The 23599-nt window shown below is 38.7% G+C and overlaps 1 protein-coding gene across 1 annotated transcript in view; it reads left to right on the top strand.

The window, feature by feature from the left end:
* Positions 1–23599, top strand: part of LAMA3 (laminin subunit alpha 3) — a 106038-nt gene that overhangs the window by 16341 nt on the left and 66098 nt on the right. Inside the window, 16 exon segments of the mRNA XM_054517226.1 lie at positions 299–416; positions 1039–1157; positions 2712–2882; positions 3933–4030; positions 5830–5945; positions 8834–8952; positions 12698–12788; positions 13772–13903; positions 15316–15378; positions 16453–16494; positions 16627–16764; positions 17605–17739; positions 20721–20767; positions 21587–21686; positions 22857–22909; positions 23328–23433. Of these exon segments, the coding sequence (XP_054373201.1) occupies positions 299–416; positions 1039–1157; positions 2712–2882; positions 3933–4030; positions 5830–5945; positions 8834–8952; positions 12698–12788; positions 13772–13903; positions 15316–15378; positions 16453–16494; positions 16627–16764; positions 17605–17739; positions 20721–20767; positions 21587–21686; positions 22857–22909; positions 23328–23433 (1648 nt within the window).

A 23599-nucleotide genomic window follows, 5' to 3' on the forward strand; every position in this document is an offset into this window, starting at 1 on the left:
ACCCTTAACACACCCAAGCAATCAGTCAGCTGCACAACAGACTGGTTCTGAAATGTGGGAGATGGCGTTTAACACAGTCCTTTGCAGGTGTCTTAATGGTCTTGAACACATTGCCAAGTGAAGAAGCTAGCTGAGAATCTGGCCTCTGATTTTAGTGGGAATGAAACTGCAGAGAACTGCTCAGAGTTCTCCCTGTGCACTAAAGAAAAAGTGTTTATTTGCATTAGTTTTATTATTGCTGTGCTTTTTTATATTAAAAAAAAGCTCTTGACAAGATCTATGTATATTCTATTACCAGCTCTTCCATGTTGCCTATATCCTTATCAAGTTTGCAAATTCTCCTCGTCCTGACCTCTGGGTCTTGGAAAGATCGGTGGACTTTGGAAAAACTTACACTCCCTGGCAATATTTTGCTTGTAAGTATTAATCCTTGTGTCACTGGTCTTTTTGGGAAAGGTTTCTTTAATAATTTCCTCAGTAGCAGCAAAATTAAACCATGGGGCTTGCTGAAGATTTCACCTGCAGAGAAGACAGTGAATGTTAAATATGTTTAGTTATTATTCTTTTCTTATTTAGCCACAGTAAATTAGTGATAGGAGTGTATGAGTATGGTATCTTGAAAGTGTAACTCAGCACATGAATATTTTTCACTTTTTAAAAATTTATGATTTGTTTTATTTCTCTTGTTTTTTGGGAATGTCAGAACTTTGGTGTCCTTCATCCCTTGGGACCCTGGAGTTTCTTGCAAAAATCAAAGTGAAATACAAATGCAAAATCTTGTAGTAGCTATATAGATTTTTTTTCTGGTGATGATATGAGAAATACTGTGCCCTGTCTTGTCAGGCATCACTGAATTGCTTAGGAAGAGGGATTATTGTTTTGAGGAATGCCTGTTACTCTGCTGAGTGACCCAGTCACTGTTACTACTCTATTATTTGGAGAATTTACCTGAAAGCACAGGGGATACTTGTCTGCTAATTTAAATTAGAACAATAGGGACTATTTTATAGAAAATTAATTTTGTTCTTCCTTGACTAGACTCGAGATTAGATTGCTTGGAGCGCTTTGGAAAGGAAGCAAATCTTCCCGTGAGGAGGGACAGCGATGTCCTGTGCACCACCGAGTACTCTCGCATTCTGCCTCTTGAAAATGGAGAGGTAGGTGCTTTCAGGAAGGCATGTGTGATGCTGGAAGCAAACATCACTGCTTTCAGAAGTTTGTTGGAAGTAATTTTTTAGTTATGACTGGTTGAATCTCTATCAGTAAGTCCATAACCTAAACCTCAGTGAAATTTCGGGAGCGTGTCCTGACTCTTCTTAATTTTCACCATTCCCTATGGGGGTGGGAGCTCCTCAGGGAAACCTGATATTTGATATTTATCATCATTTATGTACCTCACTATAGCCATGTGCATTTGAAGGTCTTGACTTCATTTTCTGAATACTTCCAATGTGCATGGCAAAACTTGGCACACCAGAATTGCTCACATGAGTAAAGACTGTAGAAACAGATACTTACCATTCAATAGTAGCTTCTAAAAAAAAAAAAGCTGCATTTCTTAATACATTTTTATAATACAAAGCTACATGTTTATAATATAGTAAAAGTATTTGGAAAACATTGCTTTGATTTTAGCCATTGTTCTTTGCTAGGCAGAGCTGTGACTTGTATTCTTGTACTACTTGAATGAATGTTAAACTCCTGATGTGCTGATGGGTCCTCCTGGCATTCTCCTCTTAGGCCTGATGTTGTTAAAATCCAGAATTGACCTCCTCAAGAGTTATTCAGACTTTTGAGCAGATGGATCTAGGGTTTCATATTAAAATAGAATTTATTTCTTAAAATATCTGTAAGATTTTCCTAATCAGATATTGTAAAGATTAATTTCCACAGAAGAGCACTGCTGGTGCCAATCCCTATTACATGCTCTATGATTTTTCTTGAAGGAATTGTGCTGCAATTGGAACAATCATCATACCCTTGTTACGTGCTTCAGAATGCAGGAGCCATTTGAAAATAGAAATGTTATCTGGATGGTTATAAATAAATTCGAGTCTTTTACTGAGCCCTGTACATCCAAACTAGGCTTTTCATTCAGTAGAGATTCATGATTGCTGAGTTACTGGCAGCTGTTTCTTTAAAAAATAAAAAAGTATTGGATCCCTTGTTTTGGAAGTCAGAGAAACCTGCTTTCATGTGAGGGGATTTTCTAAAGCAACACTGTGTACTTTCTTCCAGAAGACCATTAATATGCTCGCAGGCACTGGACCTGCTAACAATAATATTTTCCAGGAATGTTTATGCCTTGACCCAAAAATAAATGTGCTTTGGGAAAGAGCCAAAATCTGATGTTTTTAATCAGGCTAAACTTCCATTGACACTGTCAATTGTTCAAACAACTACTTGCAACTATTCCTATTGTTTTTTCCTATTAAAAATGTACTTTTTGCATGCTATACCTGATGTTTTCAGAACAGATAGAGGCACTTTTTTTTCCTGATTTGTTATATGGATAAGAATACAGGAGGCTCCAATGCTAACAACATTATTTTTCCCAGTATCCTGACTTCAGTATGAAATGCCTAATTGTTCCTGCAAATATGTTCAGAAACAATAATAGGTTTTTGGATTCTTTTGTTGATTCTGCTTTATGCTGCTCTTGGCACTTGGAGCTGATGTATTTAACAAGAGTGTGCTTATTTCTTTGTTAGATTGTAGTATCTTTGGTAAATGGCCGCCCAGGAGCGAAAAACTTCACTTATTCCCCTGGTCTTCAAGAATTCACAAAGGCAACAAACATCCGCCTCCGCTTTCTCAGAACTAATACTCTGCTTGGACACCTGATATCCAAAGCTCAGCGGGACCCCACTGTAACTCGCAGAGTAAGTGCTGTTGTCACTGAGGTGTAAATACCCAACAATCATTCCCAGCATGCTAGGGACCAAAAAATGGTCTGAGTGGTTCAAGTTTGCAGCATCCTGACAATGTGATTTGCATTGACCCACCTTGAAATTCACGTATTTTTCTCCAGGTTTGTTTGATACAAAAAAGTAACTGGGCCAGCATGGATTTATGGAGGGGCAGTAATAATTAATGATTTTGTAACAGACCATTTTCATTCCCTGCTTTCCAATATGGAAGGAAGCTGAGTGCATCATGGGAGCTATAAAGAGCCAAAACAAAATTATACTAAACTATCTTATTCAGAACTGAGGAACTAAATCTCTTCAACTTCATTTGGCACTATTTTCTGATATTTATTCAGAAAAGGTTTTCAGAAAACAGTTCATGAGTTCATGAAGGAGGAGAAATCAAAAGCTGTACTTGAAAGATGCTCTCTTTCCACAAATCTTTTGATATGCCTAGGTGTTTTCAGTGCATTTTGGGCTATCCAAGAGCTTGAAGGCCAGAGTTCCACTCCCATTCAGTGGATAAATATAAGGAAATACAGGGAACGCCACACAGAAATTTCACATACTCACAGAGATTTCAGACTTCATATTGTATTGCTATTTTTAACCTTTTCATTTTAAATGAAGATTTGGTAACAATTGGAGGAAACCCTGGGGTGAGGCACCACACAAATGTTTGCACTGAAAAACATAAAGCTATTCCAGTTGTTTGACAGCACTCCCATCAAGTGTCCTTGCTGCCTTAAGTAAATTTTAAGACATTGCTCACAGGCAGAGGTAAATGCAGAATGCAGCTTACTTGGCAAGCAGCACAGCTTTAGTATGAGGAACTTCTGGTGTTATCCTGGTCATGGGTTGTAGGATAGATGAATGAAATATAAAGTGTTTTATTAAATTCCTAAAGGAGAGTAAAAATTTTTGTTGTAGAGACCTTCCAAATCTAGCAAACCTAATGTTGATATTTCTGACACAATACAAGCAAGGACAGATTTGTACATACTTGTTGTGCTTGTTCCACAGTATTACTACAGCATAAAGGACATCAGTATTGGTGGTCGATGTGTTTGCCATGGCCATGCGGAAGTCTGTAATCCAAAGAGTACTGAAAACCAATACCAGTAAGTAAATGGAGCCTGACATTTATCTGAGAAAAACAATACATGAGTGCTTTCAAATGACCTTTTCTTATTATAGAATTACGTAGTTTTACAGGGATTTTTTTTTCTTTATATATAAAAAAAAGAGAGCCTGCTAATGATTGGCAAGAAAACATGTCAAGGGTGATTGTACATGAAAGATAATAATAGAAAATCTTTAGGGTTTTTTTAGGTTAGGTTTTTCATTTTAACTGAAATACCAGTTCAGCAGATTGAATAATTTCTTAGAAACCCATAGTTCTTTGAGTTAAACATCACCTTCTGATGATGATATTGTCGGACTTGAGTTGATAGCACCTTATCAGAATTAGAAGTCCAACTCAGGAATAAAATTATGGGAGGATAGAATGTAAGAGAATAGAGATGGTGCAGAAGGCAATCTCACCCCTGACGAGTTACAGCTGTGCTAATTACCAAAGAGTAGGAACAGGCCTGCCTTAATAGGCCACAGCTGTGTCCAATGAGGATGAGGCTATAAAAGAGGTGATTAGCCGGTTGAGAAAGGAGCTGGAGTTTGTTGGCTGTGCTGTGAGGTGATGCCCATGACAGATCACCAAGAAGGTATAAAAGATTTATGATAAAATAACAACACAAAATTAGTCGACTTTGGGGAGCTATTGAGCAGTATAGCTGAGCTTGTGCAAGATCCAATGGCTTTAGATCATTGCTGTAAAAACATAAAAACAAAATGAATGGAGTATTCCCTTTCCCTGTCAAGTTTGTGACCTCTGTGTTGATTTCATGAGGAGTTAGGTCAGGCTTCTTGGCTTGCCTACTGCAGGGAAGTAACTATGGATAATCAGCTTGTCTCAAACATATTTTAAAAACCTGCTTTAAACCAGCTCTTGCTTTTATCCCTAATGGCATTAAAACAATCTTTTATTAGGGTGATGCAATATTTTCAGTTATGTTTTAATGAAAAGTAAGGGGGGGGAGATGCGTGCCTCTGTTCCATGTGTCTGTGCTACAGAAAAATAAGTGAAGAAGGTGAGAAATCTATGCAAATAGGATGATTATACTGGAAAGTTCTATTGCCCTTGCGTTACTAGACTTCATACATAAGAGAAGACTGTTTTAAAAGGCTTCCTGAGTCCCAAGGCCTTTGTTCCTCGTGGTATTTAGTTGCTATGCAGGATGGTAAGACCTTGCTCATAATTAGATCCTACCTATTAAGTAGACTATTCAGCTAAATAAATCAAAAACCTTCTTACATTTTGTTGGTGAATAGTGTGCACTGTCCTAAAACTGTCTTAAAAATAACAGGATCAATTTATGATCTTGGTTTATGAAAAACACCAATAATATTATTGTAAACAAAGCATAATGGAAAAATTATGAAGGCATGCATTTAAAGGTGATAAATATTTTGATTACTCTAGGCCAACAAGCTTGAGCCTTGGAATGAAGTTAAAACAAGATACACATAGTTTAGAATGTATCAGCTTGACTGAATAATCTACAATAGTTTCATTATCTAGTCTATGGAAACCAATTATAAACATTTTGTGTAAGTAATGTGTTCTAATAAACTCATAATCACATGATTAAAGTAATCAATCTTGAAGAATTTTAGGAAAGTTCCACAGTGTTCTAGTCTACTGATTGACTTCTCTACATGTGAGGTTTATGTCCTATCTTTCTCATACTGTATGTAAGTCTTGGACTGCAGCAAAATGAAGAAAAAAACAATTATTTTTTATTTAAAAACTTAAGAGATAAATTTTAAGCCTGGCTTCATTAAGAGGCTTTTATTTCTGTAGGTTTCAGTGTGAATGTCAGCATAACACTTGTGGGGAAACTTGTGATCACTGCTGCCCTGGATATAATCAGAAACAGTGGCAACCTGCAACAGCTGGGAGTACAAACATATGTGAACGTGAGTAGCCAAAAAGATGGTGGGTTAAAAGAGGTAGTGACAAGAGGGTGGGAATTAGCTGTAGTACACATGTTAATGGAACATAACCCCTTTTTTTTTCTGTATAGGGAAAATGCTTTCCATACAGGAATAAAGAATCAAAACGGCAGTGAATATTATTTATGTTCTTCTTTCTTATTAAACAGTGGAAGTAATAATTTGTGTGAGAATATGACATGAGAAAAGTAAAAGACTTTTTGTAGAACATTGGGTCAACATTTCTCCCCAGTTGTAACTGGCTGCTGACAGACTGTGGGTCTCCAAGCAGAGCAGAGACTGTAGGCACCTTCTACAGCTCCAAAATGTTCCTTTCCATCATCTAGCCTCTTGGTGTTTGGATTGCAGAGAGGTTGCTTATGGGTGCTTGAGCTGCCCTCCCTTCCCAGGCTGAGAGCTGCCCCTCACTGGCTGTGTGACAGTGGCTCAAAGGTTTGTGGTGGGGAATCCTGGTGATTCCATGCTGGTACCTCTTCCCATCCTTGTGTTTGGGCATTTGGAGGACATTAGCCCTACAGACCGAGCGGTCAAGCTGGAGAAGCCCATTTGTTTGCCTTTCTCCCACTCTCCCTGTGTTTCATTCTTAAATAAAGTGACAGCACGGATCCTCTTTTGGTGATGGGTTTATTCTGTCCCACGCGAGTGTTTTGCATCCCTGGGTAGAAGCCAGATGGGGTGGTGCAGAGCATTGCAATCTCTGTGCACAACCATTTCCTTTGTGTCTGGCCTGATCTGTCTTTCTTGAGAGTAGCATAGCCAGTGGGTACAAACTCTTTAACAGGAGAACCTTTTTTGAATGCCAGAGATATACCTATATAATTACTCTGAGGAATAAAGAGATGACTTGTTTAACTGCGGTTATTAATTAAACTGCAGTACTAAGACTTGGGTGGGGGGAAGGAGGTTTTGTGTGATTAAAATGTTTGATACAAGGTAGGCATGTTGAGACACAGTTTTTGAACAATATTTGAAACCTCATTCAAGTCCCTCTCTTTAAAAGGAAAAATTTCTTGCCAGAAAAGAGACAGACAAAGAGCATAAATAACGTCATGTTTTTTGAAGAATGAGTATATAGAAGATCACCTACAAGATTCTGAGCCAAAACCACTTTGTTTCTAACTAGCTCTGAAAAAAAAATCCTTTTTCGTATGGATTGCTCCTAGCAGTTTGAGGTGATTTGTTGAGAACATTTGCCAGGTGCAGGCCTCTTTAGCTGGCAGCCAGTAGTGAAGGAATTAAAACAACCTTATTCAACTTCCTGAAGCCTGAGATTCCTTGAGAGAAACTCTCTGAAAGAGGTCAGTGAAGCTTGTAGGGATCAGCCCAACATTCTGCCGCTAGCTTCCCGGTATGTATGGATCAGCAAATGGCCCCAAGTGGTGAAAAGGTGTTTAATGAGGTAGAAGGGGTTTCTATTCCCTGTAAGTGAAAGTGCTGCTACTGTAGTCAGAGCAAATTTCCCATTGCTGTTGGAAGACATAGCTGAGCTGTAGCTCACAGGTGGTTTGACCCTAGAGGCAAGGGTGGTTTTATTTACATTGTAATTATACATATATATAATATTCTACTTTTTTCCTTTTCTGACTTAATATCTTGAGCCAGCATCTCATTTGTGTCATGTTTTATTTTCTTGAAGAATTTTCTGAGTAAGAAAACCCAAAGATCTTCTTAGGGTATTACATCCTGGTTAGGGAACCCACTCTTGAACCCTGTCCAGTTCTTGTCAGCAGACCATAAGGGAGCCTGATGGCACCTCCTCAGCTGTGTGGTTGGTAATTTCTAGGAACAGTCTTCCTTATCCACAACTCTTCAGATAAAAAGGCATAGGGAGAATGCAGAGAATGATCCAGTTTCTCTTCTCTTGTCTGTATGATTATGTAGCAAGACACGGAAAATCCGTTGTCCCTGAGTTATGCTCCCAGTTGTGCCAGGAACTTGAAATAGAGTTTGGAAGGATTGCCTCCCATATGCTTCCCTCATCCTGACGAAGGGGCAGAGCCCTTAGTTTCTGTAGCCCATTGTCTTCCAGAGTATTGTCCCCCCTGTTCCTGATGGAGGGAGGGTTTCCCTAAACATGAAGTAATAGCTTTATCAAGTCATAACTTCAGGAATTTCCTGGGAAAGTAACTTCCTGTAATTAAAAGATCAGCTAGCACCCAGATGCTTGGGGAAGCCTGTTTTTTGCTACCTGCATTCTCTCAAAAAATATTCCCATTTGCCTCTCCAGCCAAGAAGGAAGATCAAATCAGAAAAAAAAAGAGGACATTGAATGAATTTATGGCCCTTTGGTTTATTCAATGTTTGTTGTTATGGTTGGTTTCTACACAGAATTATAGCCAAGTTTGCTGGTATATCTATATTCAGCTACAGTTGAATATGAGAGTTCTTAGGTGTAGATCTTTTTATTTGAATGTATCTTATCTAAAATTGTTAATTTTAAATAAAGGCTTAGTGCACATAGCATCAGTCCAGATGTATTTTTGAGACATGGCAAAAGAAACATTTGAGTATGTTTTTGATAATTTTAAAAAAACTACAGTGGCCATTTTTCTGGATCTTCCTAGTTGTGCATTTATGCATAACTATATAGTTTTGAGATGGTACAACCGTTGCCTTCTCTGGTAAGACTAGCTGCACATTTTCTTCATGCCTACATTATTGTACTATGTTTTTGGTATGAAAATCCAGTTGTTTATAGGTAACTATGTACATTTGAGTATACTCCAGCCTGAATGTATGTACACAAAAAAAAAAAATCTAATCTACTTTTAGACCTTGGCTGGAGGTAAATGCTGGAGACTGCTAAATTCCAGCTTAATGAAGAAAGCTAACTTGGAACTTTACTTTTTCAGCCTGCAATTGTCATGGACATGCCACTGATTGCTACTATGATGCTGACGTTGATCGGCGTCGAGCAAGCTTAAACATCCACGGGCATTATGAAGGTGGAGGAGTCTGCATTAACTGCCAGGTAAAAAGGTCATTTTGATCAGTTTAAAAAAATGTTCACACCAGTAGTTTTGGGTCTGACCAGTCCAGATAGGCCCATTTGTCTGATGGTGTTACTGCTTGTACTCAAAGTGTGGAAAAAGGCGCACGAAAATAATCTACCTTGTTCAACATTGCTTGGTAATGTGTGAAAGGCACGTAAAATTGTATTTTTATTTTATAAAAATTGTATATTTATTTTATTATGCTCTGTCCTGTGGGATCAAAATAAAACCACACAATCAAAGCAAACAATTTGATCAGCTATAAAAATTTCCCTTCCTTTTGTTACAAAGTCTGCCATTTCCCTCCTTAACAGAAGGAAGGAAAATTAACCAAATAAAATGCCAGCTCAAGACAGCTGGTTCCTTACTTCAGCAAAACACAGAGGAATCTCTCTCATCAGCAGAAATAAAGGAGGATCTAGACTATACCGAGATGGAAAGTTATAGATATTGGGAAAGCAGAGAAGCATGCAAGAGCCCTCTGGAGTCCTTTTGGACTAGTGCTCCATTCAAACCAAGGCTGGAATGCAAAATTATATCAAGTTGCACTGAGAAACATGCAGTTGAATTCTGCAAATTTCTGAGGATGCACTTTACACACAGTCTGAATCTTTAACAGCATTCAGTCACACTCCTGTTCAGCAGGAATTTCCCCAATTGCAGCTTGTGATAGTTGCCTTTTGGGCTTGTGCTGTGCTTATATGAGAAGAGTTGGTTCTGTCTTTTGTGTAGAGGAAAGATGCCTTAGGTAGAGGAAAATAGCCATCAGGCACCTCCCTCCACACCAACCAAATTCATTCCATCAGTTTCCTCTGAAAACCGAGGGGATGAGCTCCATAACTATCTTAGAGGCTCCATTGGATTGAATCAAAAGTTGTAAATTTGGAATCAGAGACTTTACACTGTGTCTGTCATAAATAGATAACGCATTTTTGGAAAGAACAAGAATTTCTTTCATTCTGACTTTGTTCTACTCTGGCAATGACTATGAGGAAAGATCAAATAAGACTCTGATAAAGATTTAATCTTGGCCTTATCTCTGTGGGACTGAACTACTCGACCTCCTGAGGTCCTTACAACCCGAGTCACTCATTGGTTCAGTGATCTCGGGGTTAAATAAATCCAGACTTACTTGGAAGTCTGTCTTTCTTTTGCTGTCAAGTCATCTGATGTATGACAAGCAGCTGACCAGAATTTTGCATTGCTGGAAAATTATCGTCGGTTCTATGTTTCCTGTGAAATCTATGCATCGTGATTCATGTATTACCATGTTGTGCATTTTAAAATATAGCTGTATTCAAGCAACAAAAAGGCAAATATTCAGTATAGATTATATTTTCCATATTCTTCCCACAATATAATCAGATATTGTCCAAAAGGCAGTCAGAAGAGAGTAGCGTTATTTTTACTAACATGAGTAGAAGTGTTCTTTGTCTTCCCATTGACATTTCTGTGCAGAACTTTGTTCATACAGTCTAGTAAGATTTACCATGTTGCTCCTTTCTATCAGCTCTTTGTTCATGAAAGAACATTTCTTTAAATACTACTTCAAATATAGAAAATAGCAAAATTAGTCTAATTCTACAAATCCTGGCTATATGACTGATATGAATTGTTTGTAATTAATTTTGTGGAAGTTAAGTTGGATTAAATGAGTTTAAATCCAATTATAGCTTTCTTTTTTTTCCTTTTATTTTCATTGACAAAAGGCATGAAGTTTACTTTACTTTTTCTGTTTGTGTCAGGGGAAAGCAAAGTTTTAGGAATGGATGCCTGAATGAAGAAGTGATATAAATGAAGTGTTGCACAAAAAGATAGAATCAGTTTCTTTAGAGTATGATGACAGAGGAGCTCTGGAAACCACACAATCCTACTCAGAGTAGGTCTAATTAGACCAGGGTGCTCAGGAACTCATTCTTCCAAGCTTTGAACTCTTCCAAAGATTGGAATGCCACAGCTACTCACGACGACCCGTTTTGGTGTTTGACTGCCTGCATAGCCTATTTTGTCCCTAACATCTAATTGAAATTTTTCATGTTCCAATCTGTGCCTGTTGCCTCTCAGCCTTTTTTGGTGCACCTCTGACAGGAGTCTGGGTCCATCCCCTCTGTATTCTCTGATCCAGTAGTAGTAGGTAGCAATAAATTCACCCTTCTCTTCTTGATGCTGAAGAAACCCAACCATCTTCTTGGATGTCATGTGCTTCAGTCCCTCACCATCTGCATGGGTCTGCCCACAGCACCTGTTGTTGTATCACAGGGGTCCATGAGGTGGATTTGGGAATATTTTGCACTGGGTAAACTATGCTGGATGTGCCCCATCACCTTCTTGTCCTTTGTGTGTTCTGAATTTGTGCGTTGGATCTCCTTTGCCACTGAGCAATGGCTCACTACCCTCATTAGCTTTTTTTTTGCTGCTCCTCTTCTCTTGGAATTTTTCTTTTTGTGCTTCACCTTCCTTGCTAGTTTTAACTCTGCTAAGCTTTGGCTTTCTGAACTCCACTATTGCATATATGGGCAATGTCTTTGTATTGCCACCAAGTAGCCTGCCCTGCTTCCACCTTCCATGCACTTTCTTTTTGTGTTTGAGATCAATCAGAAACTCTGTGTTTATCTGTGCTGACCTTCTGCCATGCTTTCATGTTGGAAAGAACTGTTCTAGTTCTAAGGAGGCTGTCCATGAGAGTCAACTCTCTTGGTTCCCTTTCCATCCAGGACACTTTCACACAGGATCTTGTCAAGCAGCTCTCTGAGCAAGGACAAATCTACTTTTCAGAAGCCCAGAGCTGTAATTCTGCTATTTTCTTGTTTGCTTGTCTTTCTTTCATGTATTCAAAACACCTTCTGGATTACCTGCACCTTGCTGCCTTGTCCTTCTGGCATCTTCCTGAAGCTCTGTCTGGGCTGGGGCCACTGATGTGCTACTGGAGTGAGCAGAGCTGGAGAACATGCAGAGTCCTTAGTGCCCTGCTCATGAACTGCTCACCAGTCCAGCCAGGAAATGCCGTGTCCCTGCTCAGCCCTGAATTGCAACACTCCCTAAGGAGGAACTAAACAGGGAGTGGGAGCTGGGAGAAGTATTTTGGTTGCTCCAGGGCAGAGCTTCCTGATCTGGTTCCCTGGCTCTCGTGTCTGTGAGCTCATCAGGGTGCCTCATGACCATGATTTACTCAACTTGTACTTGCCATCACTGCTCTAGTTTAAATTACTTAGGGTTTTTTTCTTTTTCTGGTGTGCCTAAACCACATATTTATAGAGACAGACATTTTTCTAGTGGAAAATCTATTTTGTGCTGGCTGGACTCTTCAGTTTTTGATTTCTTCTGGTATTGCTGATCTTAGACAGAAGATAGTCAGAAAATTAACATGTAGTATAAGAAAAAATTAATGTTTCAGTTTCTTGAACAATATATACATGGTGATAAGAAAGTAGCCTAAAAGGAGGTATTTTATGATATAAAGAGTTATTTTTTCAAAGGTTATTTTTAATGAGAGGAGGGGTTTATTGTGCTTTAAAGAAAAAATTCAGCTTCTTTATGTGAGAATACAATGATTCAGAGCCCTGTAGAGACCAGGTGGTTAAAGAACACCATGATTGACTCTTTATTGGAGTCTTATTCAGTTCTTAGTTGTGTACAGAAACAGTGTAAAGGATGTTATTGTTTCTTAATTCTTCCAGGTTCCTCTCTTTATCTTGTACTATCCTTTTGTTTTGTTTTGCACAGCATAACACAGCTGGGATTAACTGTGAGAAGTGTGCAAAAGGTTACTATCGTCCTTACGGCGTTCCAGTGTGGGCTCCTGATGGTTGCATACGTGAGTCCTTCTCTATGGAGTATCATCTCCTGGTGGCTTGAGGGGTTTGGGCTGTAACCAAGGCATAGGACGTGTCTTTGTGGAGGAAAAAATGAAAGGGTGGGCAAAAAATATTGGGAGAAGAGCTACAAATGAATTTCTATATTGCTTTAAGCCTTTTAAATTATATTCTTCTCAACTTATGTGTCATATGAGCATATTGAGAACAGCAGAAAGATAGAAAATAAGCCATAAAAGGGTACAGAGGAGATAGGATCATGGAAACCTGGGATGCCGTTACACACCCCACAGTGAGGAGGATCTCAGGACCCCTGGGAAGCCATTCTCATCTCCTGTTCTCATGATCTTGTTTCTCTTAGCTCTCTGATGTACACATGAGCTATCCTTTGGCCCTTGGTCACTTGAAAAATTTATTCTATAGCTTAAAAGGTTACAAGGATCACTACTGTGATCTCATGCAGTGCTGAGCCCATCGACTAATAAGTGATGCAATAGGGTAATTACTAATAGAACATTTGAAAAAAAACCTGAGTACAGGTAGGAGGAAAGTGTTGGATTACAAAGAGACTGAAGGAGATGTGACAAGCAGGAGGAAACTACAGTTATGTTGTGTTTGGGGATTGAAAGGAGTGGGAAGTCAGCAGAGCTGTGGTCATAGTGTTGCATGTAGTGTGTAAATCAAAGTGAATAGAGTGGTGCTTAGCCTGGACCATGGAGAGAGATGAGTGGTTGCCACAGAAAAATTGCTGTGGAGGAACAACATGCATCTTTTGGAATTAAAAACTCCTAAACACTCTAAGAAAATAACATGGGTTTTGCTTTTAAAGGATGTATTGGTGATATGTAAGTACTTGGGAAATGTTAACTCTTTAAATAACGAGTCATTCAATCTTCAGGTTGGTTGTTACAATGCCCTTGTGCACTGCTGTAAAAGGCAAATTGATTATTTTCCAGAGTGCTTAATTGCTGATATTTTTACTTAGCTTGCAGTTGTAACTTGGAGCATGCAGACGGCTGTGAGCAAGGGTCTGGCCGCTGCTTCTGTAAGCAGAATTTCCAGGGAGACCACTGTGAACGCTGTGCTGATGGATTCTATGGTTATCCATTTTGTGTCTGTAAGTATACAAGTAAAATTGCCTCTTTTTCTGTATTTTAAATGTGCATTGAAGAATTAATGTTTTTCATTGCTCTTGACTTGGTTAAAAAGCATCTGGTATTTCAGCTTCACATGTTTGTATTCTGATAAATCAGTTGTTACAATACTGAAGAGAGTTGGGTTATTTAACAAAATTGTAGTGACTTGAAAAACAGAGATTGTGCTGCATTGTCCCAATTCTGAAATCATTTGAGACATCAGGTTTACAGCCTGATGAGTGAGCTGTGAACTCAGTGAGTTGTGAACTCCAGTCCTAAAGCCCTGGACAAATTGTTTAAACATGTGTCAGGATTTTCAGGGATAAAGACCACCTGCACAGAGAAGTAGAACATGACTATAATGACTGAGGGAGAGAAAATGGGTGTGTGTTCTCCTTGACACCTCCTAGGATTTGGATCTTGCACCTCTGATAAAAAGTGCTTTTCCCATAAAAAAATTACATATGAAATAACTGAGCAGAAAATATGTAGCATCAGGATTGCTGCATAAAGGCTTCTGACTCCATGAAAGGATTGTAGAAATGCATCAGTGGGATGTTTTGTGCCTTCAGGAAAGATGTGTTTCTGCCAGCTGATAAAAGACAAGTGTTGATCTGGGACAAGATCTGAGGTCTGACTAGAAGAGAGGTACCACTATAGAAACACAAGAAGAGTGAAACAATACAAAACAAAGGAAAAAAACCCGTGTGAAAATTGAATGTTGTTTGAATTCAATGGCTGTGATAGAATACTGTCTGTACACTGTATTCTATATTATCACATCTCATATATCTTCTTGATTGAAATCTGACATTTTTAAATTAGTTCAGCTCAGGTAGACATTGATCTGAGTCCACAGGTGCGTGTAGCTCATTGATTTGGATCCCATCTGAATGCAAGAAAATTTAAGAATGGGAAAGACAATCTGGAGGACTCTCAAATAAAAGCTCCTAAGATGTACATGTCATAAATTATGGCAGTTCATGTAGCAGGTAGTAATGCCACATAGAAGGAGATGGACCTTTAGCTGGAAGCAGGAAATGTGAAATAAATATGGAAATCCTTAGGTAATTTTCACAATGCTGTTTTGTGTAAGAAAGCTTTCTGCACAAAAGGATAAGGAGCAGGAAAGCAACCTGGTGTCATTTCCAAATGGTGTCTGGCCTTTCAGACTGCTTTTTCGAGTAAGGAACCTTGTATCTGATTTGGGAATCAAAAGTGCAATGTCTCTTACCTCTTTCCTAAGAAAACTAAAGTAAACTAAGCTGGAGTTGGTTACTAGAGTCATAGGAATATCATGCTCTTTATTGATGGTGGGTAACTTTATTTTTGTCATGATTTTAATAAATTTAATGTGTTTCCAGTGATCTTTGCTGTTTCTTTTGTTTTGAAGATAATCCTGTATATCCTTCTACTTCTTCAGTTCCAAGTGATGCTGTGGCTGGTGACATAATAGGCAAGTTCTTGGTGGTTTTTCTCTATTTCACTGTTTTTCCCCATGATGCTATTTTTCACTATTTCAATGGTGCCTATCTTTTGTAGAATACTAGAATCATTAGCTTGATTTTTAGGTAGCAATTTTGCCTCTGTTGGTGTTTATTTTTCAAGAGAACCTTTGTTCTTGCCAGAAGTTCATCATACTATCACATTTACACCAAATAGTTAGGTGAGCTAGCTCCAGAAGGAGGTATGGATCCAAACAACTTTGGCGAGCCTCTGGCAAACATCTGCAGGAGGAGCTGAACATCTTGTTTGGTGTGCTTAAGAACACATCCATCAAGAGTTTCTGACACGTACAACTTTCTGACATGGCAGCCACTGCTTTGTGGTGTCAATCTCTTTCTTGAGGCTAGCTGGCTCTGCCTCTGGACTGTCCTCTGTCACCTGGCAAATTGTATGTGGCCCTTAGCAGTGAAGGACTTTGATTTCTAAGAAAGCTTCATATTTCTTGTTTAGCCCACTGTAAAGCTGCCTGAAATCCATCCAATGATTCCCTTGGTGGGCTTATGTTTTTTAGCCTATGTTATCGTTCTGAGCAACAGAGGCATCATCACAGCTAGCACTTAATCACTTGCATACTTACAATGCACTTCACCTCGGTACAGCATCCAAAATAATTTCCCTGGTCAGCCTCTGGGTATTCTGTTGCATGTCCCTTTTCTCACAGATTTTTTAAAGGAAGAAGAAAAAAATCCAAAGAAAGTGAATAAATGTAACTGGAGAAAATAGATCTCGAGCTCTTTACTATTTCAATGAGCAGCATCTGAATTTGAAGACACAAGAAAGCAGCTGCTTCTAAGTGGAAGTTTTAGTAGAAGTTGTAAATTTTTGCTGTCAGACTGAGCACAATTCCAGATTGTGGTTTTTTGAATGAGATTTTGCATGTAAGACTCAGTAAATACTACTCGTGAACAAAAATACCCTATTTGTCTAAGTACTGATCTATTTATCTCTACAAAATTACAAGGAATTCTGGGATTATATGCACTCACTTTGTTTTTTTCTTCTTTTCCTTTCCTGTTTTAACTAGAAGGAGGCTGCAAACCAGGGTATTTTGGCCCCCAGTGTCTGCGTAAGTGGCATAGTTTCTTTTGACACTTGGAGCCTGTGCTCCAGGATAAATGCCAACCTGTGGCTTCCAAGGGAAATAAGAGCTTTAAGATCATAATACTGCAAATGTTTTCTTTACAAATGTGCTCTTCAGCGTGCCGATGCCATGGTGCAGGAGTGCTGGGCAGTGACTGCGATGGGAGTACTGGGCAGTGCAGATGTCGAACTGGATTTGGGGGTTTTTCCTGTGATACCTGTGCAGCTGGCTATTTTCAGTACCCCTTCTGCCAGGGTAAGCCAAACATTCCCTTTTGGCAAGCATATCCAAAACACCAAGTTTTATACTGAAGGATAGAGTTATTTTGCCATGGAGATGTATTCATAACAGGCTCTCCCACAACTCACAAAAGTCAGAGAAGAATAATGTAATGAGGGGAGATTTTGATCTAAAAATTCCCCAGTTTCCTTGGTTGCTGTCTGCTGTTTGATGCAGCTGCCAGACTCTAGTTTGTGTTTGGATTTAGTAACATTGATTAAACTTAGAATAAATTTGGAAATATTTCTGTTACTTATCCTTGGAGGTTTTTTTTTAAAAATATACTTAATGTGAGTTTGCAACCTCACTTTGATGCACAAAGCTACCCTATCTAATCAATGCTATAAAACTGACTGGTTTTGAACTTTAATAGAGGTCTCTGTGCTGTCTTTTTAGGCTATTTATTGACCACTCCCACCCAAGATTGTAAATCTAAACCATGAATTGTTTTGCTTTAGTCCCAGAAGTGATGGAACTACTCTCAATAGTTGGCAAACCACTTGGAATTGATAAATCAGACTTTCAGTGGGGCCAGGCCAAGTGTAGTGCTTTGACACTGATAACTGAACTTTGATCCAGCTTCCTTGCTCTTTAATAATGTTTTCCTTGTTCCTGAATTGTTACAGATGTGAGCAATCAATAAAAGCTGTTATGAATCCATATAAATCTGATGAGAAAATTGTCGTACTGTTGAGCATCGGGGAGCAGGGAGTTGCTTTTACTGCTATTTTTTTCAAATGTATTTTTATTTCAATAAAGATAAAAGATGAGAGCCTGTACACAGGCTGCCTCTGAAATATCTTTTCTCATTGGCAGAGTGTGAATGTAACTTGATGGGTACCCAGCCTGAAGTCTGCGATTTTCTTGGGAGGTGTCTTTGCCGCTCAGGGGTGGCAGGACTTCAGTGTGACAGCTGCCAGCCTGGCCACCACTCGTTCCCTGCCTGTCAAGGTAAGGCTGCTGATTGCATGTACAGCATCAAACACGGCCCTGAAAAGGCAGACAGCAGTGCTTTCCAGAGCAGCAGACAGACCAGTGTTCATAGCAGAAAAGGGGCAGTTCTGTCTTGTGCTTTTCAGTGAAATCCTCATAGATTTTAATTCTCCAAATTCAGGCCTTTTTTTTTCCCCTTGTAGTCAGACTGTTTGAGGTACCCTCAGACAGCACAGCTGTCGTACTAATAACCAAAGCATTTGAGAGCTGTTCTCCCATGGAGGCCCACAGCAACAGGGCACACTTGACTGCTGAGGAACCAGCATGGCAGAACTGTGAAGCACTGCAGAGAGTCTTTGGGGCCTTGTTTGGTACCAAAGTTTGCTGTGTAAATCTGAAAATCTGAAGCTCTCATTTTGCCCTTCGTGGTGGCTTCTCACTTGTTTTAAGATCATCTGACAGGAGCTAACCCAGCCCCTGTCCGTGTAGGCATAAAACATGAAAGATTTCTATGGAGTTTCCCACCAAGGACTAACCTGCTTTTTTACAAGACAAGGAAATTAATGGGGTATAACTTTTGAGTATTGTAATGGTCTTGTGTGTGTACAAAGACTCCCATCACATCCTACTTGGCCCTAAGTTTTGTCTGCCTTTAAAGTGAATGAGAGAGAGGGCCCTTAATCCTTACTGATTTTTCCATTGAGAAGGAATATAGAATATTGCAGAGTTCTGGTATGTGCTTTCCTGTGCTGATTAACAAGTTTCATGTATAAAATGATGATTTGCTTTCTTCTCTCTTATTTTTGGCTGTTGACTATGTCAGTCTTCTTCCTTTGGGCTTATATAGTTATCTCCTATAAAGGGACAGCAGAGTTCTTTATGCCGTCATGCCCTGGTTTCAGCTGGGGTAGAGTTAATTTTACTCCTAGTGCTGTGTTTTACCTTTTTTCCTATCTTTTCCCCATCCCATGGGTGGGGTGTGAGTGGCTGTGTGTACCTATTTGCCAGCTGGAGTTAAACTGTGGCACCTTGCGAAGATGGGCCATGTTGTGTTACCAAATCAGTGGGTGGAATATAGAAACACCATGTGATTGTGGGTTTTATGGTCTGGAATAGATGAACATTTTTAATGAAAAACATAAAATCAGGATTCTGCGTTGGTACACAGCGTTCAGTGGTTTTAAAATAACCTTTTTTATTTTCCTAGAGCAAAATCAAGTAGCAATCTTAAAGCAAATCAACCCTGTATTGAATATGTTTGATCTTTGAACACCAAAAGCTGAAAAGAGACATAAAAGCTTAAAAGAGCATGCAAAAACAAATTGTAAAAGACAGATAAAAATAGTTGAAACCACAGTAAGTGGGATTACTCAGAACTGCTGCAGTTCACAGTTTGCTCAGTTAAAATGAGCTGCCATGGGTTTAAACATAAATTAACACAGCATGCTGCAAGCTGTGGGGGAAAGTGAGCAGCCCAGCCTGATATTCCTGTGAGGAATCATCTTCAAAAGAGAGACAGATCTATATTTTTTGGGCTGCTGTGACTAGAACTACTCGACTACTCGACTACACGACTCTCTGGTCATGACTTGTTGAACTCAATAGAAGCTTTATACAAATAAAGCAATATCAAAACAAAGCCTTTAAACAAAACACTAATACTTAAAATTAGGAGAGAATGCTATATGGTAGTCAAATGACAGAGGACTCTAGATATTGTTCTTGGAAGCTTCAGTGTTTGTATTTCTCTTACACTAACTTGCTAGCAAGCCCTGTGTCTTTCCAAGCATCTTTAAAGTAAACACAGCAAAGTCAGATGTCTTTGACTGCAGCAGAAAGAGGAACCAAAAGGGGGAACCAGAAACATGAACGTGTAGCAGAAGACAGTGTTTGCTTTGTATTTCTGTCAGTCAGCCATTTCTGGCAGTCATAACATCCAAGTGGTTAACTGCAGCACTTCATCTTGTACCTGGGACAGCTGGGATATCCAGATGGGGTCCCATTCCTGCACCTGTCAAGTGTGACCCTGTGGAGCATTCCAGCATCATCTCAATAAAATAGCAGGCCTTGTCTTTAGCTGTTAGCCCAAAATAGTGGTAACTCCATAAGAAGTTCACTGTTACAGTTGATAACATGCTTTGAATATATTTTTAAAAGATTTTTTCAAGTATTTCTGTCATGTGACATTCCTCCCAAATGTAAGATGGATTTACGTCCCTTACATGTGTTTTACAAGGCATCAAACCAAATCTCTCAGCTGTGAGTTAACAGAACTGCAAGAACCAAGATTATCAGTGGTTGAGGACATAATTGCAGAATAATCGTCTGTTTTGGCATATTTATTTTTGCTGGCAAAATTATGGTTTGTTTGGTTTTCTGAACATAAATTATTTATATTCCAAGGTAAGTTTTTTAGCAAATTCTAGATTTAGACATGTATCTGTTCTTTTTTTTTCCCTCTGTGCAGCATGCAGTTGTGATGGTGTTGGCTCATTGGGGAATACCTGTGGTCCTGGAGGGCAGTGTCTGTGCCACAGTAACTATGCTGGGCTGAGATGTGACCAATGTGCTCCAGGATATCACAGCTATCCCAACTGCTTGCGTGAGTAAAACCCTTCCCTACTTTTACTGGGATTTTCCTTCCTATTTCTGCAACATGGAAGAAAATAAATAGTCTCAAATATATTTCCAGTTAAAAGATTTCCATTTTGATGGCATAGGAACTTTAGGAAAATATCTGTCAGTTCCATAGGCTAGTGCTCTATTTTCCAAGTGACTGCTTTGCATACAAGCCCATATACTATAAATCAGGCTAAATGCACATTAAAAAATCATTATTAAAGGCTTCTGCTGTCTTGGCATTTAAAGTATTTGAGTCTATCCAAGGTAACCGTATTAAAAAGCCCTTTCAAGCTCACACTGCTACATTGTGCTTCTGCACTGCTACATTCCACAGCCTCTGTTTTCAAAAGATCTTTCAATGTGTTTGTTTTATAAAGGTGTCAACAGCGAGTGTGACCCTGCAGGTAGCATTGGTTCTCATTTTGTAAGTATTCTGCCACTGCAGCTGACAGTGCATGTTAATCATTCATGTGTCTTTGCTGAACACATCCAGCTCATTACTCAAGCCCTGAAGCCTGCTCTTAGGCTCTAAAAGAATTGCAGGAGCTTGTTTGAAAGTAGGAGTAGAAATAAACTTTGTGTTTTGCTTTTTGATCATACCAGTGCGAAACCTTGTCAAGGATGGGGGTTTTTTGTTTTTTATATAAAAGATATACAATCTGTTTGTCTTTTTGGTATACTCTTAACACTAACATATGCATGAAGATATAAGCCTGTGCATGTCTCAAAGACTTTCTGGGTCTGGGTTGCAACAGGCCTTTCAGCATCAAATTATTCTTGAAAAATCATTGCATCTTTGTTGCCATTCCACTATTATTGTTATTAATGCGATGGTGGTAATTATTGGTGTCTTAATAGTGTCTTGAGATGGTGTCTTCCACCAATAAAGATTAAATATGAAAATGAATTAATGTTTTTAAGGAAATACTGGGGTTTATTCTTCGTACAAACCAGTTAATACTTCAGAGCACTTCTAATAAGGCTATAAAAGAATTGGAAACTATGTCCTTTGGGACCTTTAGAATAAATTAGATACATAAAAAATACGCAGGGTGGAACAATCCTTTGCTGATAGTATAAGAGAGAAAAATCTAAGATGTCTGAATCAGCCTGAGATCCATGGATCTGTAAAAGTCAGTAAGCTGCATGAGCTCTTAACAACGTTAGGTTTTTCTTAGTAGTAAAGATCAGTAAGTTTTTTTATGGAGCAGGTAAACCCTTATTAGCTCCTTTCTGTTGTTAGGGATATTGTCAATGTCTCCAGCATGTTGAAGGTCCTACCTGCAGTAAATGCAAACCCTTGTACTGGAACCTGGCCAAAGAAAACCCCGAGGGATGTACAGGTATGGCTTCCTGATGTATCTCTTTGGCTTATGAAATGTAGTCATCTTTATTCTCTGACACTGTCTGTGGTGCTCTTTGTGATTTTCACAACTCTTGTTAACAGCATACATTTCTCATACAGCTTAATTGTAAACCCATGATACCAGCAGTTACTTTCAGAAACCAGGCCATAATTTCATGGCTGTTTGCCTAGTGCTGAACCAGGGTGTGCTCTGAAGTTCCAGTGATGTTCACTTCATAGGGCCCTATGGCAGATCTACTGGGGCAAGACAGGATTTTTACCTGTAATCCTGAAACCAGAATTTGGCTCATTGTTTTGAGGGGAAAAAAAGTGCTTTTTCACTTTATTTCCTAGTTTGGAGTGTAAAGCCTTCTAGTGGCCTCAGGGTGTGACAGATCTGTTATGGTTTGTATCTGTATAATAACCTGTGATTGTCCATGTTTTCCAACAGGGAGAGTGTGTTTTTAAGGCAGATAATAATAATTAATAAAGATTCAAAAGGGTAAAGATAAAAAAAATCTTTAAAGTACTCTCCAACTGTTTCCTTTGGAACAGATTCCACCACAACAGCCACTTAGGATGAGTAGCTTTAGACTGATAATAGTATCATTACATTTTTTACTTTAGATCTCTAAATACGTAACAACTCCTCAAATATTATGAACTGCACTTTCCATGTAATTCTCTACTTTCAGTCACAGAGTCGATACTGGGTTTGTCCAAACTTCTGGCTCAGCGTAATTCCTCCTTGCACTATTTTCTCCATTTCTGTTTCATATGGGGAGTTGATTTGGTCCCAGAGTAGCATTGCAGAATAGAAGGTTGCCAGTCAGACTGGAAGACACTGTTTTGTATCAATTGTATGAATGTTTCTAAGAAAGAAAACAATTGTAAATTCAAACTCAATACTGTCTTTTGTCAAATACAAGTTAAATCACTTTAAAACATACCAGTAAACCACACATACTTAGAAGTCCTCATTCTTTCTCCTTCTCTCTTTCTTCTCACCTCATACCAGTCTGCTGTTCTGAACCTTTAATTCCAGAATAAAAATCAACCTTGTGGCACATTGACTCAAAATTGCAGTTTCTGGGTGGTGGGGTTTTTCCCCTGTAAAGTATCATGAAAAGATGAAATGCAGGTGTCTTTTTTTTTTTCATCTGTGCAGAATGTCAGTGTGATGTCAGTGGAACACTAAGTGGAATTGCAGAATGTCAGCAGGTAAAGAGAAATTAAAAGAAAGATATTAAATTGTTAAGATAAATTATTGTAACATTTGCTAAGGTAGAAATCTTAGCACTCTTTATTGCTTTTGAACATAAAATACCTAGTTTTATTCATCAAAGGATCAATTTTATGCATCCTAGGGATAGATAAAGTTTTAAAATTTTTTTCTTCTTGAGTTTATATATTTTCTAGTCTGTTTCTGAAGATGATAAATGACAGAGATCATGTCCAGAAAATGGGGGTTTTTTTTGTTTGGTTAGGGGTTTTTTTTATTTTCTTTTTTGAGATTAGAAATTTTTTCCTCTTTAGAGGAATTAGAGGGAATTTAATTAGAGGGAACTCAAAGTACTGTGAGATTGAAGTTCTACAAAGATATTGAAACATTTTCTGATGAAATTTATTTTCTTCACAGGAAAATGGGCAATGCTACTGCAAACCTAATGTTTGTGGAGATTCCTGTGACACTTGTGAAGCTGGTTATTATGCTCTTGAAAAAAAGAATTATTTTGGCTGCCAAGGTAAAATGAATAAAGAACATCTATGGTGGAACATTTGCACTTAGCACAGAAGTCTTCAGAATTCCTTAGGCAGTACTTTTAGAATGGGGATGTTTGAATTACTCATGTGCACAGCATTTTGCACTGGTGCTGTAACCTTGCTTGTGACTCCTCTTTTGCCTTTCAG

Source organism: Molothrus ater, chromosome 1, assembly GCF_012460135.2.
Source record: "Molothrus ater isolate BHLD 08-10-18 breed brown headed cowbird chromosome 1, BPBGC_Mater_1.1, whole genome shotgun sequence".
Taxonomy (NCBI): domain Eukaryota; kingdom Metazoa; phylum Chordata; class Aves; order Passeriformes; family Icteridae; genus Molothrus; species Molothrus ater.